Source organism: Halichoerus grypus, chromosome 13 (genome assembly GCF_964656455.1).
Source record: "Halichoerus grypus chromosome 13, mHalGry1.hap1.1, whole genome shotgun sequence".
NCBI lineage: Eukaryota > Metazoa > Chordata > Mammalia > Carnivora > Phocidae > Halichoerus > Halichoerus grypus.
This window is the reverse complement of record NC_135724.1, coordinates 88,399,298-88,416,009: the sequence shown is the minus strand read 5'-3', so window position 1 is coordinate 88,416,009 and position 16,712 is coordinate 88,399,298. Positions and strand designations below refer to the sequence as shown.

General features: G+C 47.4%; 1 protein-coding gene across 3 annotated transcripts in view; it reads right to left on the bottom strand.

The window, feature by feature from the left end:
- Nucleotides 1-16,504, bottom strand: part of MLXIP (MLX interacting protein) — a 59,727-nt gene extending 43,223 nt beyond the window's left edge. For 2 of the 3 annotated variants that reach the window (XR_013443539.1, XM_036085032.2), the window contains exon 1: nucleotides 15,967-16,504. Coding sequence is in view for 2 of the 3 variants with exons in the window: in XM_036085032.2 (XP_035940925.1) it covers nucleotides 15,967-16,379 (413 nt within the window). In the remaining variant the exon portion in view is untranslated. The remainder of the gene's footprint in view (nucleotides 1-15,966) is intronic. The other variant, XM_036085033.2, reaches the window with a different exon arrangement.
- Nucleotides 16,505-16,712: the final 208 nt, after the last annotated feature.

The following is a 16,712-nucleotide window of genomic DNA, read 5'->3' as shown; positions in this document are numbered from 1 at the left end:
CTCCCCTCCTGATTTCTGCCCCCTAGTCCCCATGACTTTAAGATATCACACAAAAAAGAGGGGGGAAAAGTACACATTTAAACCAACATCAGCCAACCCATGTGACGCAAGAGAGGCAGGCCAGCTGCCATTCAGAGATGACACATCACTGGAGCCGGCTGTTTTGCTGCCATGGATCTCCTACCCAGGAGCTGGAACTCCCAGGACATATTTGAGTCTCACTTACTGATATATTTCCAGTGATCCCAGCCAACAGAGAACGAAGGGCTGAAACATCAAGTTTTTCTATAGTGCTGCTGGGTCAATGTTCCAGTCAATTTGGGAGGGCAGCACACCCCAGACCTCAATTAGAGCTAGCAAGCTGGGGTGGCTGCCCCTAGCTTTACAAGAGCCTGAAAGCTGCTACCCCAGGACCCTCTAGGGCAGGACAAAGAAATTCTCTCTGCAGGAAAGAACCTGGAGGGAGCTGGGGTGGGGGAACCTGCAGATTACAGTATTTCTCACACCACACCCAGCCCTGCTCACTTCATCCATATTTTACCAATCAGCAGCAATCACCTCAAGCACGGTACAAACACACCCAGAACTCTAAGGAGCCAGCAACAAGCACAAAAACAGAGATAAACAAAGTTACGGGGCAAAAAGCAGCTGGCTACCTACTGGCCAAGCCAGCTCAACTATAATCAAGAGGTCTCTGGTAGCCTGCTCTGAGAAGCAGCTACGGGAGGCCGTGCATGCCACAGGGGAGTTTCTCCAGCACCACCTGCCTGCTGGCCCTCAGGTACCGCACAAGGACAGTGCCAAGGACAAGCCAGGGGCTGATAACTGGGTTCTTTGCTTTTGTCAGAAGGCTTTTATTCCATGGGAAAAAGCCTTCTGACAAGGTCTCTCATGGCGGAAAAAAAAATCATGAATTCCAAAGCTAAAGAGAAACAGAGACTTGTCTAATAAATAGAAGACCAGCCTGAGAAAGAGCTAGGAGGCTGGGGGGCCTGGCTCTGGAGCCCCGAGCTGGAACGTGGCGGGTGGATGTGGTCGCCACAAGGGACAGCCTAACCCTCCACTGAACCAAGGAGTCCTACAACTAACGCCGTTTTTCAAACATAACCAAGGTGCTCGTGTCTCCAACCAGCCCCTCCACCACACATTCTGCCAGCAGTGTGGGGGTGTACTAGATGGAACCAAAGAAACCCCATAACTGACCAAACTGATGAGTAAGGCTGCCAAAGCCAGAGGTGAGCATCTCTGGACTTGATGTGACAGAGATTAACTGTTTTCTAGTGAACTGAATTAGCTCTTCCTTCCACACACCAAGTCATACCAGCATTTTGTCTTATAATTCAAAGGAAATGCATCCACACAGCTCCCCATCACATGTGGTGTGGATTTACACAGTTGGAATTACAACCTTTCATGACACTCAATGCTCTCCCTGCCTCTGGAACAACAGAAAGCCAAGGGACTGCATTCACCTGTTCACATCATCACGAAGCCCTCGGCCTCAGGGGTCTGTCAGCCAGCAGGACACAGGACAGACGTGCAAGCTCAGGCCTCAGTCCAGGCGTGCAAGCTGCTGTCGGGGGGGGGCAAACACCATCCGTCGTGTTCCCCGCCCTTCTGCAGGCTGTAGGGACACACATAAAAACACGGGGAGCTTTCCTATCAGCAGCCGAGGGCAGAGAACAAAGGGTGCTTTCCCGCTGCGTACCTGCTCACCTCCTCCCTCCACAAACACCTTATCGATGAGGGCTGGGAGGGTGTGACAAGGCAGGTGGGGTGGCTAATGTGGCAATCCCAACTGCCGCCTGTTTCCAAGAGTCTGCTGAAAGATTCTCAAGGTCAAGGGTTATTTCTTCAGGGAGAAGGAGGTGGCAGAGGGACATTTCCAGAGTAAGTAGCCACCTTGCAGTACGGTAACAGAGAAGAATAGAACAAGGGCCCAGAAACACCTTAAAGTTACTTGTACAAAAATACTATGAAATATTCTCAATAACCGTGAGAGGGATTAAACAAATAGTACATCCATTCACACAGTGAAATACCATTCAGTCACTAAAAAACATTGCAGATGAATATTTTAGGGCTTTGGAAGGTGTTCATAATCTATTAAACAGAAAAAAAATGCACTCATCATGACAAAAAAAGAAAAACAAACAAAAACCCCACAAGGCCTGGAAGGATAAACACTAGGGAACTGACAGTAGTTATCTCTGGGTGTGGGATTTTTTTTTTTTTCCTGGAAGGAGGCCTGGAAATACAGTCAAATTTCAAAAAGCAAGGTGTTAAGCCTAAAAGAATAACTCCCCAACTTTTCAGGGAACATACCTCAGCAGAAAGCACTGTACCTCTAAGAAATACAAATTCTATTTCACTCTGGCTTAGAAGCAGAAGTTACTGGCATTTAAGAACCATAAAGCTAATCTGCCCCCATCTTTATAGATCAGATCAAATATAGATAGAAATCCGAGAGCAGGAACATGCCCAAGGTGGCTGCACGAACCGTACTTTTATGTGGGAATGTGTGTGTTAGGCTGAGGGTTCTAAAGCAGCGCATCTATTCTTAACTGCCACACACACACACACACACACACACACACACACTCTCTCTCTCTCTCTCTCTCTCTCTCTCTCTCGCTCCCTCTCTCTCTCTCTCTCAAACTGGGGAAGAAAAGCCAGAGGCATGTAATATAATGTTAAACGTGTAGATTTAGAAACCTTAAACAAGAGCCCAGAGACAGGCCTCCTCAGTCTAACAGAGTTATAATTTTGTTTCAACTCTAACCAAATCAAGTTCAAATTATTATCCCTTTCCTCCACCCCAGAATCCGCCTATGAAAACAGCCCCACCCCAGCCAACTATGGTGAAGTTAAGGGGTATAGTCTGAGACAGACTATAAAGTTAAGAGTAACTTCTAGTCCAAGAAATTCACAAACATGGAGAATGGACCCTCCATTTTCCAAGATAAGATCATTTAAAATAATTGCCCAAGCTCCTCCTAACTCAAAGTAACTGTCTACTACTAGGTGCATATATACCTCTGGAATTTACCAGGCAATCCTAGATTTTATATTCATAAGATTACGGCCCCATGACTTTAAATACAGCACAGGGCAGAAGGTACACATTAAGAGCTAGTACACCTAAAAATATTTCCTTGTGCCAGAAGCTGGCCTGTGGCAAACAGCACAATACATTCCTTCATCTCTTTGGCCAAGACTCACTTCTAAACTAGATTTAACCTAGCCCAAACTCATTTCCCCAGAATAACTAATACTTGGACTCAGACATTAAACTGTAAATTGAAGCAAAATTTAAAAGTGGAGTTCACGTATTAATTCAGATTTCTTCCAACTTTTCAAATATGCCAAATCTCGTAACACTGGGCTCACATTCCCAAATAGCAAGAATCACCCGAAGCTGAGTGATGGCTGCCCCCTTTAAACCAGGCAAACATTCTTTAATTCACCACGCACCCCACCACTCCCTATTGCATTTCCATCCATCACTGAGGCCAAGTCAATTGCAGTTTATGCTTACATGAGTTTTCACAATAAAAAATTTCTCTGTAACCATGACTTTATCAAAAGGAGGAAAATGCATGATAGAAAAGGTCCTCTTTTCCTCACAGATAGCTCACATCACCTGGCCCTTGTGGGCATTTGTATTTGTAACCCCTGACTCATACAACGTTAAGAAGAAAAAAGGTCTTAATGGGATAACCTCAGAGAGGGTGATTTGGCAAGCTATCGGGCAAGTTGGAGAGGCAGGTCATTTTCCCAACCATTCTCTCATTTACTATACACAGAAGAGACAGGGAGATATCGAATTAATGAAATTTCTAGACACTGACATATTTAAGATCTTGAAGATCATATGGTCCAGTGCTTCTCAAGTCAGACTTCCTAAAGATAATGTTGAAAACCTGAAATGTCTTAAATATTTTTTAAATAACAGTTCTATTGAGACACAATTTCCATGCCATGAAATTTTCCCTTTAAAAATGTTCATTGGTGGGCGCCTGGGTGGCTCAGATGGTTAAGCGTCTGCCTTTGGCTCAGGTCATGATCCTGGGGTTGACCTGGGGGGACTCGATCCCACCTCAGGCTCCCTGCTCAGCGGGGAGCCTGCTTCTCCCTTTGCCTCTGCCTCTCTCTCTCTCTGTCTCTCATGAATAAATAAAATCTTAAAAAAAAAAAGTTCATTGGTATTTAGTACATTCACAGAGTTGCGTGATCTTCATCATTCTCTGTTTTTAGAATATGTTCATCACTCCCTTAAAAACCCCACACCCATTAGCTGTGCTGATTCATTCTTCCATCCCCATGGCAACCGCTACTCCACTTTCTGTTTTATGAGTTGCCTAATCTGGACATCTCATATAAATGGGATCACGACAGGTGGGCCTTTGTGTCTGGCTTCTTAGCATAATGTTTTCAAGGCTCCTCCATGTTGTAGCATATGTCAGTACTTCATTCCAAAGGTTGTCTTCAATATTGTTAAAAGTATTTATTTGCCTGTGATAAAGCCATGGTGGTCATTCTTTACATAAATGCATTTTTCTCATTTTGCTAACAATGTGAAAATTTTCAAATATACAGAAAAATTGAAAAAATTATATGGTGCAAACCCATGTACCCACAACCTGGATGCTACAATTAATACTTTGATATATTTACTTTATCAAAAGTTGATCTATCCATCCATCCATCTTATTTATTTTTGAGCAGTGGTTCTCAAAGTGATCTGGAGACCCCTGGGGGTCCTTGAGGCCCTTCTGGGAGGTCCATGATATCAAAAACTATTTTCAAAATAATACTAAGAGGCTTTTTTCCTTTTTCACTCTCATTCTCTCAAGAGTATACAGTGAAGTTTTCCAGGAATGTGATACTGCAACAGATGAATGTAGATATGAGCATCCAGCTGTCTTCCAACCAAACATTAGCTGAACATTAAAGAGATCTGCTCGTCTTTTCAGAGAACAGTTATTTTCTACAAAACTGTTATTTAGGTTAACACGTAATGGGTTTATTATTTTTTTAAATGCTTTAACAAATATTTTTACATTTTCTGTTTTCATTTCTAATATGGTAAACATCAACAGATACAATCCACACGAACAAAAGCTCTTTGGGGTTTTTGATATTTAAGAGCACAAAGGGGTCCTGAGACCAAAAGGTTTGAGCACCACTATTTTCAAGCGCTTCAGAGTAAGAGGCAGACGTCTGTATGCTTCATCCTTAACACAGCAGCACGCATCACATCAGCCAGAGTTCAGTATTTGTCAATGGTTCCTGTTGCTTTTGGTAGGATTTACAGGAAAAAAATGTACAAATTTTAAGTGTGCTATTCTCTTTCAGTGAGTTCTGACAAATATATAATGCTCTACCAAGATTACCACCATACTAGGAAGTTCTCTTGTGTCTCTTTCCAGTCAGTCCCCTCTCCAACCTCCCTCAGAGGCAAGTACTGGTGTGATTTTTCTTCACCTTAGTTTCACCTACTCTAGAACTTCATATAAATGAAATTGTATATACTCTTCAGAGTAAGGCTTATTTCACTCAGCATAATGTTTCTGAGGTTCGTCATGTTGCACAGACTGGTAGCTTGATCTTTTTTATTGCTGAATGCACATTGTTCCTAAGGCAATCTCTCTCAAAAACATCAGGCTCACTGAAGATAAATAAGGTTGGTAACCATGGTCCTAGTCTAAGCTCTTCCCCCACCCCTTGCCTTTTTCCCCCCAGTTAGAGACACAATGACTTAGAGGGGCTGTGATATGTCACTGACCAGTGGCACCACTGTCCAGTGGCACCCAAACCAATCATCTTTCTACCATACACACTGCTGTTTCCTAGTCTCACCTTAGAAGAAAGTTCCCATCTCAATCTGTACGAGAATTTTATTACAGGGAATGGAAAATCAATACCCAAATGATGAAGGTACTAGGCTTCCCTCAAAAACATGTCTGTCATGAATGGATAAACAAATGTGCTATGCTAATACATAGAATACTATGCAGCAACCACAAGGAATAAAATACAGACACATCTTTTATTATAAATAAAATAAACAACATGGATGAACCTTGAAAACAGGATGCTAAGCTAGACGTAAATGGTTCCATTTATATGAAATGTCCAGAAAAGGCAAATCTATAGACACAGAAAGCAGATCAGAGTGCATCTGGGGCTAAGGTGGGAACTAGGATCAAACATAAAAGGGCAGGATTTCAGTGGGGTGATGGAATCCAGTTCTAGAACTGGATTGGAATAATGACTGCACAACTACCAATCAATGAACGGTATACTTCAGATGAGTGTGTTTTGGGGCACCTGGGTGGCTCAGTCAGTTAGGCGTCCGACTCTTCATATTGGCTCAGGTCTTGGCTCAGGTCAGATCTCAGCGTTATGGAACTGAGCCCCACCTCAGACTCCCCACCCAGCAGGGAGCCTGCTTGCTCAGCAGGGAGTCTGCCTGTCCCTCTCCCTTTGTTCCTCCCCACCTCACACTCTGTCTCTCTCCTCTTTTTCTAATAAATAAAAATAAAAATCTTTAAAAAAAAAAAAGATGAGTGTGTTTTATGGCATACAAATTATACTTCAGTAACGTTGCTAAAAAACAACAACAAAAACTTGTCTGTGCAAGTGGCTAAAAGAGTCCTGCTCCAAGGCAGAGAAAGACATGTTTGATAATTTAAAGAACAAAGAAGGCATTTTAAAAGACCCTGTTTGCTACTCAACTAGAAAAGAGTTGTTTATAATAGCAAACAAATACAATCATATGTTGTTTTAAGAATTCATTCAAAGTGTTTCTTTTTAATAAATAAAAGGGATTTATAAATTAACTTCCTCTAAAAAGCTCAGTATCAAGCTATCAGGGCAGGTCCCAGCTGCCCATCATGAGACGGGGTAGTCCATGGGCAAACGGGTCAGTTATCATGTGAGCACAGGATAAAGTTCTTCAGAGTGTTCTTTCAGAAACTCGATTATTGGGTAAATATCTAGAAACTGAGTTAATCCCCCTACTTTTTACATAAGAAGCTGTTTTTTGTTTTGATGACCAAGTTTGTCTCATGGTGACAAACCAAAAGAGGCCACCTTCTTCCCTATGCCCACAAGCCACAGTGGGAAGGAACCGTAACTAGCGTTCAGAACAGATCCTCCTACTCCCAGAAAATTCCTCAACAGCAAAGCTATGCTACCTAAATCCTAATGGTTTCTTGCTCCACTGCAACTAAAACTCCCTAAGCTGTTTCTACCAGTAGCCTAGTTCTCCTTGCTGTCTCCTTATGGGCTCTTACTTCTTAGCTTTGCTCTTCGTTGTTAGATTCTTTATCTTCACTTCTGAGACTCAAAAGTGAATGGCAAGGAATCCTGTTTCTGGAATTGTTTTTCCAGCTCTTGGACGCCTTCCTAGAGCTCCCCTTCTACACTGCCTCCTTCCAGACGATTTTTCTGGTGATGCAGTCCAATCCCAAATACATTAAGAATGCTAGATTTGGAGAAGTTTTTTTAGAGCATTTAACATCAGGGAATATTCCTCTACCACAACCAGACCCAGCTGAGCAAAAATATCTTTTGGGATATATGATACATATATTTCGCAAGAAAAGACACTACCTTCCGAACGCCAGCTCAAAAGTCCAAAACCCCCTGTCTGCAGCCGGCCCCCTCAAGAGGCACAGTAGAGGTTTGGGAGGCAAGATGGAACAGCGTGGACAGAAGACTGGTCAAGGCTATGTGAGGGCTGCTCCAGCGAGAGTGAGGACCTCACTGAACAACTGAAGGGCCCCCTACATTGACAGCCCCCTGTCAGCCTCCTCTTGGGGAAGCTGCCCCTCCCACAGCTCCAGTCACAGGGCACCCACATCCGACAAGTTCAGGTCACAGCACAGCGCGTCCTGCCACCGTAGCTGACTGGGCCTTCCTCAGCTTCCTCATTTCAGTAAGAGTCCCCACGGCTCACGCCAAAACCTCCCAGTCATTGTAGATGCTGGCCTTTCTTTAATCCTCCGTGTCCAATCCCTTGGCAAATCCAAAACCCACCTTGAATCCATCCAGTTCTCCTCACCTCCACGGCTGCCATCCTAGTCTGAGAAAGGCTCCACAGCCTCCCAAGTGGTACCCCTGCTTCTACTCTTGCCTCCTATCGACTAGTCTCCACAGAGCAGCCTCAACAAGCCGTCTGCCCCAGTGCAGTGAGCTCAAGATCCTAACTTCTCACCATGCAACAAGGCCCCTTGCCTCCTGAGTCTTATCTCCTACCACTCACCCTGTCCTCAACATTCTAGCCACGTTGGCCTTCTTTCTAACCCCACAATGTGCCAAGTTCATTCCACCTTGGGCCTCCGCCTCGGGCTCTTCTACAGCCGGGGACGCCTATCCATGCCTGGCTCCTCCTCACCACTCAGGTTTCGGCTCAACCTGAAATGTCACCTCCTCATAAGACTTCTCTGACCAGTGAGATAAAGTATCTGCTCACCCTCCCCCTGCCCCCTATCACTTTCCTTCTTTCATTTTGTTTTATGTTCTTCACTGCACTAACAACATACATCTGATTTGCTTACCGATTCCCCTTACTAGAATATAAACTCCATGACAGGAGATGACTAATTTTCCTCATTTACTACTGTATCACCAAGGCTAGAGCTGTGCCTAGCACCCAACAGAGGCATGATTAATAACTTCTAGAATGGGGGCGCCTGGGTGGTTCAAGCATTAAGCATCTGCCTTCGGCTCAGGTCATGATCCCGGGGTCCTGGGATCGAGCCCCGCATCAGGCTCCCTGCTCCTCGGGAAGCCTGCTTCTCCCTCTCCCACTCCCCCTGCTTGTGTTCCTGCTCTCGCTATGTCTCTCTCTGTCAAATAAATAAATAAAATCTTAAAAAAAAAAAAAAGAAACTTCTAGAAGGAAAGAGCAGCCAGTCCAAAGACCACGGCCAGACTCATGCTGTGGGGCTTGTGAGGTGCTGCTCAGAGAGGGAGGGGGACAGCTAGTCTCCCCCTCAAACAGTTTAACTGGAGGCTACGGGGCTTAGCTAGGCATTTGGCAAAGGGCACTGGCGGTAACAGGAAGCTCTAAGCAAGGGCTGGATCTGCAACACAGGCCACGGGCAAGCTCTAGTCAGGCAGATGCGAAAGCCCCGCTAAGCAGAAGCTCTGACGCCGAGAAGAGACAGGGCCGCAGGTAAGTGAGCCAGCTGGCGCTGGGATAAGCAAGACTGCGAAGAAAAGCAGAGCCTGAGAAGAGCCGAGTCACTTCACAGGGGTGAAGCAGGAAAGGACAAACTCTCCGTGCCGAAGACCCAGAGCCGCCTGGAACCTGGCTCCAGTCTGCACTGAAGTCAGGCAGTCCTAGGAATCCTGGAATCATCTTGAGATTACCAGCACCCTTCCTGACCCTTGCAATAAACCCCCATTACACAGGCGAGCACAGGAGGGTCTCTGATCCTTGATCCTGATCCCAAGAGCTCTGTCTAAATAAAATACAACTCCTGTGACCTGGATTTCTAGCTACAGACAGAATCTCAACAAAAGATGGAAAATATCACCTAAGATATTTGCTGTCTGAACTGGATATATTATACCCAAGAGAATGGGAGCTCACACTGAATTTTTCACCATTGTGTGAATCTTTAAAAATAAGTAAAGTTAACTTTCTACAATACCCTATTCAGGAATTGTACTGGGAACTAAGGGTAAGACCCATTTTACAGGCTTGCCCTTATATAACTGGGCCCTCCTCTCACTAGATCCCCTGAACTGGTGCCTACTACACCGTGTAACTTGACAGAACTCCACGGTAGGTTGCTATGCTCTCCTGCGGCTGAAGAAGAGCTGAAAATGCTTTACATAAGCTGGGTTACATGCTTAAAAACATGACCTCAAGGAACATTTCAAACTAGGCTGTATTAGTCTCCTATGACTGCTATAATAAATGACCACAAAATGAGTGGCTTAGAACACCACCTATTTATTATCTTATAGTTCTGGGAGTCAGAAGTCTGACATGGGTCTCACTGGGCTAAAAATCAAGATGTCAGCAGGGCTGGGTTCCCTCTAAAGCTCTAGGGGAGAATATGTTTTCCTGCCTTTTACAGCATTTGGAGGCACCCACATTCCTTAGCACACAGCCCCACCTCTGTCTTCAGGGCCAGCAACATCAGGCCAGGCCTTCTGCGGCTCTCTCTGCTTCTCTCTGATTTCCTCTCCTGTTTTTAAGGACTTTGTGATTACAACGGGCCCACCCGGATAATCCAAAATAATCTCTCCATTTTAAAATTTTTTTTTAAGATTTTATTTATTTATTTGTCAGAAAGAGAGAGCACACAAGCCGGGGGAGCGGCAGGCAGAGGGAGAAGCACTCCCACTGAGCAAGGAGCCCCATGCGGGGTTCGATCCCAGGACCCCGGGATCATGATCTGAGTCAAAGGCGGACACTTAACCGACCGAGCCACGCAGGCGTTCCGAATCTCTCCATTATCCTAAAGAGAGCTGATTAGCAACCTTGATTCCATGTAACCTAACATATTCACAAGTTCTGAGGATTACAACGTGGATATTGAGGGGGGAGGTGTCATTAATCTGCTGCAACAGTCCACATGGGCCACAATACAAACACCAGCCAGCGAAAGCACTCGGCCTGTCGTCCCACCCCACGCCAGCATCCTCTAAAGCGCTGCTCCACAGAGTTGTGTTTGTCTTTGCACAGGTGAAGATAAACAAGGCTCGCCAAGGGCAAGTTTATGATGTTGGTTTCCAGGTCCCTGAGCTTCCGTTTTCAATCTCACAAGTACTTCTTAATCACCTAGTATGTGCCAGACACAGGCTCTACGGGAAAGTCAAAGGTGAAGACAGCGTGAATGGTGCCAGGTCAGGTCTCCGTAACATTACGAGGCAGAATCAACAAGGATCATGGATCTAGAGAGCAATGTGGTGTACACGCCCTTTGCAAAGCCTTACGAGGACAACAGTGCTTGAGCTGAGTCTTGAAGGACGGGGAGGATTTCATCGGTGGGGAAGGGCAGCACATGGAAGGGCACAGAGCAGCCCAAAGGCATTCCTTTCCCCCCTCTTGGTTTCCCCGTGCCTTGCTTTAGAGGGACTGGCACTCTCACCTCCTAACAGGACCGCAGGCTTTGTGGAGCAGATGAGAGAGGCAACTTTTCAGCTCCAGAGACGCTGCCTTGGACAAGCTGCCTCACCTCAGCAACAGGGCAAATTAACTTCTAAACTTGGGGAGAGGGGGTGTTTTTTTAATATGAAAAATGACAACTCCACCACCACCCACCTGAGAAGGCTATTGTGAGAGTTGCTTAAGATCACGTAAAGAGAGGGGCGCCTGGGTGGCTCAGTCGATTAAGTGTCTGCCTTCGGCTCAGGTCATGATCCCAGGACCCTGGGATACAGTCCCATGTCGTTGTCCTCAGGCTCACTGCTCAGAGGGGAGTCTGCTTCTCCCTCTGCCCCTCCCCACCTCTTGTGCTCACTCTCTCTCTCTCAAATAAATAAATAAAATCTTAAAAAAAAAAATCACGTAAAGAGAATCCAGGACACAGGAGTGCTCAGTGCAAATAAACCCTCTCCACCTTGTCCTCTAACCTCTTTTCCCAGGCTCTTCCCAATATTATCGCTTTTCTTCGCCCTTCCATCAGGATGGCCATCAGCCAATCAGCCTCTACGTGAAAGGGAAATCTGCTCCCACTCTACTAAAGGGAAGAAGATAGAGAAAAGGAACACTGGGGCTTCCTGCTGGGGAATATGGTCCATAATTGTGGACAGTTAACATGGGGAAGGGGAGGTAAGTATTAAACCCTGATGTCAGGGGAAACCATCCACACTGATAGCAATTACGTACACACACACACACACACACACACACACTCTCAATCTCAGTACCGCTGGCACAGCTGGCTCACATTTTTTATCACAGCCCTTGCTAATTACTCTACCACTGTCTCTCTGTCCCCCACCCCCTGGTTTGTGAGCTCCTCAAGGACAGAGACTGTCTTTCTCATCTCTGTAGCCCTCATTCCCACCTCATTCCCGCCCCTCAGTGCATACTATATAATGATCAAATACTGAAAAAAGTGCAAAAGAAAACTTGCTTATCTTTGGCATGGTTGCAGAAGAGTAAATTTCGTCATTTGTGTGCACGGTTCCCATTTACAACTAGTTACCATGCCTAGCATTAGAAAGTACCTCTACTGATAACCTAAAATTTGGAGGGTATTGTGCTCCAAACCTTTAATCCTGTCAATTCCTTAAGTCTGGCAGAGATTCCCACCTTGGGCCAGGAGCACAGGGTTACTATACAGAGCATAAGTATACAGGGGTAGATTTTGGAAATTTGTATCCCAAAGCTATCTTACAGGTCCAAGTTAAAAGATACCACTTAAGCAGAAACCCATTGTCCAGAAAGCTACTGCTTATCCCTAAATACATAAAAAGACCATCTCTTGCCCTCCGGAAACATTCACACCTAGGCTTCCTAATAAAAAGTTGCATAAAAAGGTAGAGAAATGAAACCAAAACCAACCACAAAAAAACTATCTACTAGATGTAATCAGAATCTGTGTGGGTGAGTTACATGTGTGACATTCCTTAAAATGTTAAGAGGGCAAGAACCATGAACTATGTTCTAGAGTACATAGCTCCATTGTGGAGCTTGGAAAGCATGGGCAAAGCAAGAATGCATCTATTTAGTGCTTGTCAAGCAGGCATTTGAAAGCCACACTAGAAGACCCCAGTCAGACACGTTATTTCCTTCAGCTTACAGATGAGGAATCTTGGTCCTCCTAAATGTCAGCTGGGTGAAGACAGAGAATTGGATTCAGCCTGTGAAGCCCGCCTCTTGCCTGCCAGGTACAAGACACATTTACAGACATTATATCAGTTAATCCTCACATCCACCCTGCAGGGCAGTTTTATCCTCCCCATTTTACAGTGGCAGACAGGAAGGCTTTGAAAAGGTAAACCATGGGCTTTTTCCCCACCATCTACGACCTAAACTTTGCCCTGGAGAAAGGCAACTTCTTCCCCTCCAGAACATCCCAGTAATTGAGCACACATTGTAGGACCAAATCAAGATGTTTTGCTATGGGGCTACTTAGCATCACAGAGCGGGAAGGACATGGATCCTAAGGCCAGATATGGAGCTGGAATCTCCTTGGCACTGTTACTTACCCAGGCGGGCCACTGGGCGCACTCACACGCAGTCCCCATTTCTCAAACACCCTATTCCCCCACCCAAAGTCAGTCCTGCCAAAAACACTTTAGGAGTTTAAGACTTTGCATGTTCAGGAAGATCATATTCAGAATCCCTGGACCACTTCACCGGACTGGGGAAAAAATAACCACAACTTCCCTTGCATTTAGTTCCTCCCCCAAAGAGCTGTTGAACCTCATCTGGAAACAGCTGGGAGACAGCAGTTTAACAGGAAACCAAACAACAAAAAAAAAGGCACAGAGTGTACCAGGGAGAGTTAGGCAGCTAGAACCAAGAGATCAGGGGACAGACAGGAAGCTGAGGTTAGAAAGAGCCTAGGCCAGAAACAGTCAGGCAGAAGAGAAGGCCCCGCTGGCCTTCCTCTAGGCCCAAGGAGAAGGAGAAAACCTGGAAAACAGTGGTGAAGGCTCGAATCCCGTGGAAAGGGAAGTCAGACCACCACTGAGATCAAGTCCGCTTCCCTCCCTGCCCCCATCTCAGCCCTCCTTCTCGGACAGCCAGCTAGTGGTCATGATAGGACAGCTGAGGTCAGAAACTCACTTCTGTTCTGCTGCTTTCCGTGCCAGAGGCGACAGCCCAGACAACTGGTTTTGAGTCATTCCTCTGTCAATCTGTATCACAGTTCCACACTGCCAACTAAATTCGGGGACAGTCAAATCAGCCTCACACGGAGAGACAAAGAGTGTCTTCATGAGAAATTACTAGGCAGATACCCACTGGGGACCTGCAGAGTGGCAGGACTTGTGCACAGGGACCTACAGCAAAGCGAAAAGAGCCAGTGGAGCTGGAGGTCTTGAAGAGCAAGGTAAGGGTGCATGTTGCAATCAAGAAACTTAATTGAGCAATGGCCAGTTGCCAAGATATTTTTGAAAGAAGTGGGGGGAAAAATGCCATTACTAAAATTCTTTGGTGTTCTTTAATAATAAGCCTTTAGGTTATCCACACCTAAAAGGGCAAAGGGAAGACTGGTTTATTTTTCCTTTAGCAGAGCTTAGGTAAGAGCTTTCTACTCATGCCTCCTGCTACTTAATCATCCCTTCTCTCCCAGCACACGAAGAAGTTTATATTAAAAGAAAGAAAAGGATTAAGTCCTCTTAATAAAACACATTCCTGTCTTTCACCTATAGTTTTGTTGGAAAAGGCTTTGTGGTATATGCTATAATCTAGGTGGGTTTGATTCCAAGGAAGTGCTCAAAATTCGAGACTGAGTAAGCAGGTCTAAAAGAGGGCAAAAGACTGCAATCTCAATACCATTAAAAAAAAAGAGAGAGAACATCTTCATAGGCTCAGTGCCAGCTCAAACTGGCAAGACCAGAGAATCAGAGCAGAGCCTACAGTGTGCCACGCAAGGGGGATGGGAAGAGAGCTCTGGGTAATGCACTACAGCCATGTGGCAAACAAACCACCAGGGAAACCTTCAAGAGAGGAAATGGGGTGGGGGTGGGAAGGCTCGTTTCAGAAACAAAACAAAGGAACAAGTTGACTAATCATTTATTCCAGAGAGGGAAAATGCCACCCTGAGCCATGTTTTAATTTCAGGTAAATGTGTAATGTTTTAACTTGGATCTATCTGGGTTTAAAGGCTCTCCAAAAAAAAGGGGTGGGGGTGGGGCGGAACGTACCTACTTTTCTTTACTCTGTTTCTGGAGTCTCCTAGGAAACTTCCCCCGTGCCCCCTGCACAGCAGACCTAAGACAGCCTGGGCCAGTGCAGTTACAAATGCAAATAACCCCCACTCAGCAGAGATCCTATCGGGAGCTTCCTGCAGGACTGGACTGCTCTGCACTGCAGCTGGCCCAAAGAAGTTCTGTTGCTGAGGCAGAAGTCACCTGGCACAAATACCTAACATGCACTCGGAAGGAGGAGAGGGTGGAAAGACACTTTAACTCGTGAGGGCCAGGCAGATCTGTGACTTAGAAAAAAAAGGGATTTCTGCCCAGAGCTGCATCCACGTGTCAGAATGGCGTCTGGGATGCCTGCCCTCAACAAGACCATCTCCATATAATGTTTCAGGGCTGACCAGAGAACCTTCCAACTTGTCAGGGGGGCAGACTGCACCTCCAACAGCTGTGGCTCTGGAAGTCTACCTAGGAGGCACCCAGGGTGGCCACTAAGGTGGGACATGGTCTCCCAATAAAGTAGATGTGCGGAGACCCAGCCTCTCTCTGCTGGGGCAGTAAGAAAAGTAGCTAACATTTATAGAGCATCTAACCATGTGTCGTTCCATCCCCAAAACAGCCAATGGAGGCTGATACTACTGTCACCCCCTCTTCATAAAAGAGGAAGCAGGCTCCGAGATTTGACACAACCATTAAATACTGGAACCAGCACTGGAGCCACCCCTGGACAGGTGCTCTTACCCATTAATCGATATTGCTGGAAACACACAAAGCGTCTGCGGGCAGGGGTGGAGAGTCGAGTAACACAAGGGCAGCCTGTATTTACACCTCTTTCGCGTCCGAAGTCGGTGGCCTCGGGACACGGGAGGGGAGGGCCTGGATGGAGGACGTGAAGCCGGAAGAACCCGAGCACTGCCAGCAGGGGAAGAGGCCAGGACACCGACCCCTCTGGCTTCCACTGAGGATCCCAGACCCATAAACCCTCCCAAAGGCGCAAGAACCAATGGGAATGCGTGCAGCCCAGGGGTCCTGAGGCGGTCGAGCCCTCCGCGCCGGTTCTGGCAAAGTCGGAAGCTCCTCTGCAGAGGGGGGGCCGGCCCGGGGTCGCCGGGTCCCTACCTGTAGGCCAGGGTCATGCACTCGAAGAGCTTGGTGAGCGAGGCGTCGATGGACAGGTGGCAGGAGCTGGTCTTGCCGAAGCTGTAGGTCTGGCACGTCTGCTTGTTGACCGTGTCGAAATCGTAGCCCTTCTTGGGCGGGTGCTCGCGGTGTGGCGACGACACCATGAAGTGGCCGCTGTGGATGATCTGCTGGCGGCGCGGAGGCTCCTCGCGGCCCGGCCCGGCCCTGGGCGGCGGCGGCGCGGCGCTCGCGTGGGCCCGGGCCGGGGTGGCCGAAGCGCAGGCGGGCGGCGGGGACGGTTCATCGGTGTCCGAGTCGTCGTCGTCCTCAGGCACCTGAGGCTTGAGCAGCACCGGGCGGCCCCGACTGCGGGGCCGGCGCGGGGAGCACATGAAGACGTCGGCGGCCATAGGGGGTGCCGGCCGGGAGCATCCCCCGGGGCTCCGGGCGACGCGGGCGAGCGAGGCTAACGGGGCGCCGGCCCGGCCCGGCCCGGCCCGCGCGCGGACTGTCCGCGAGCGCGCCGCGGGGCGGGAGGGGTAGGGCGCGGGCCGAGAGGGCCGCCTCGGCGCCGGCCCCGGTGTGACGTCACCGGCGCGTATCGGCCAATCGGCTGCCCGCGTCGGCCTCTTAAAGGCGCAGGGGAGCCTTTCCGTAGCTAGGCGGACAAAAAAAGCGGGGGGTGGGGCGGGGAGGAAGGTCGCGGGAGGTCCCGCCCCTCGCTGCCCCCCTCCGCTCCCGGC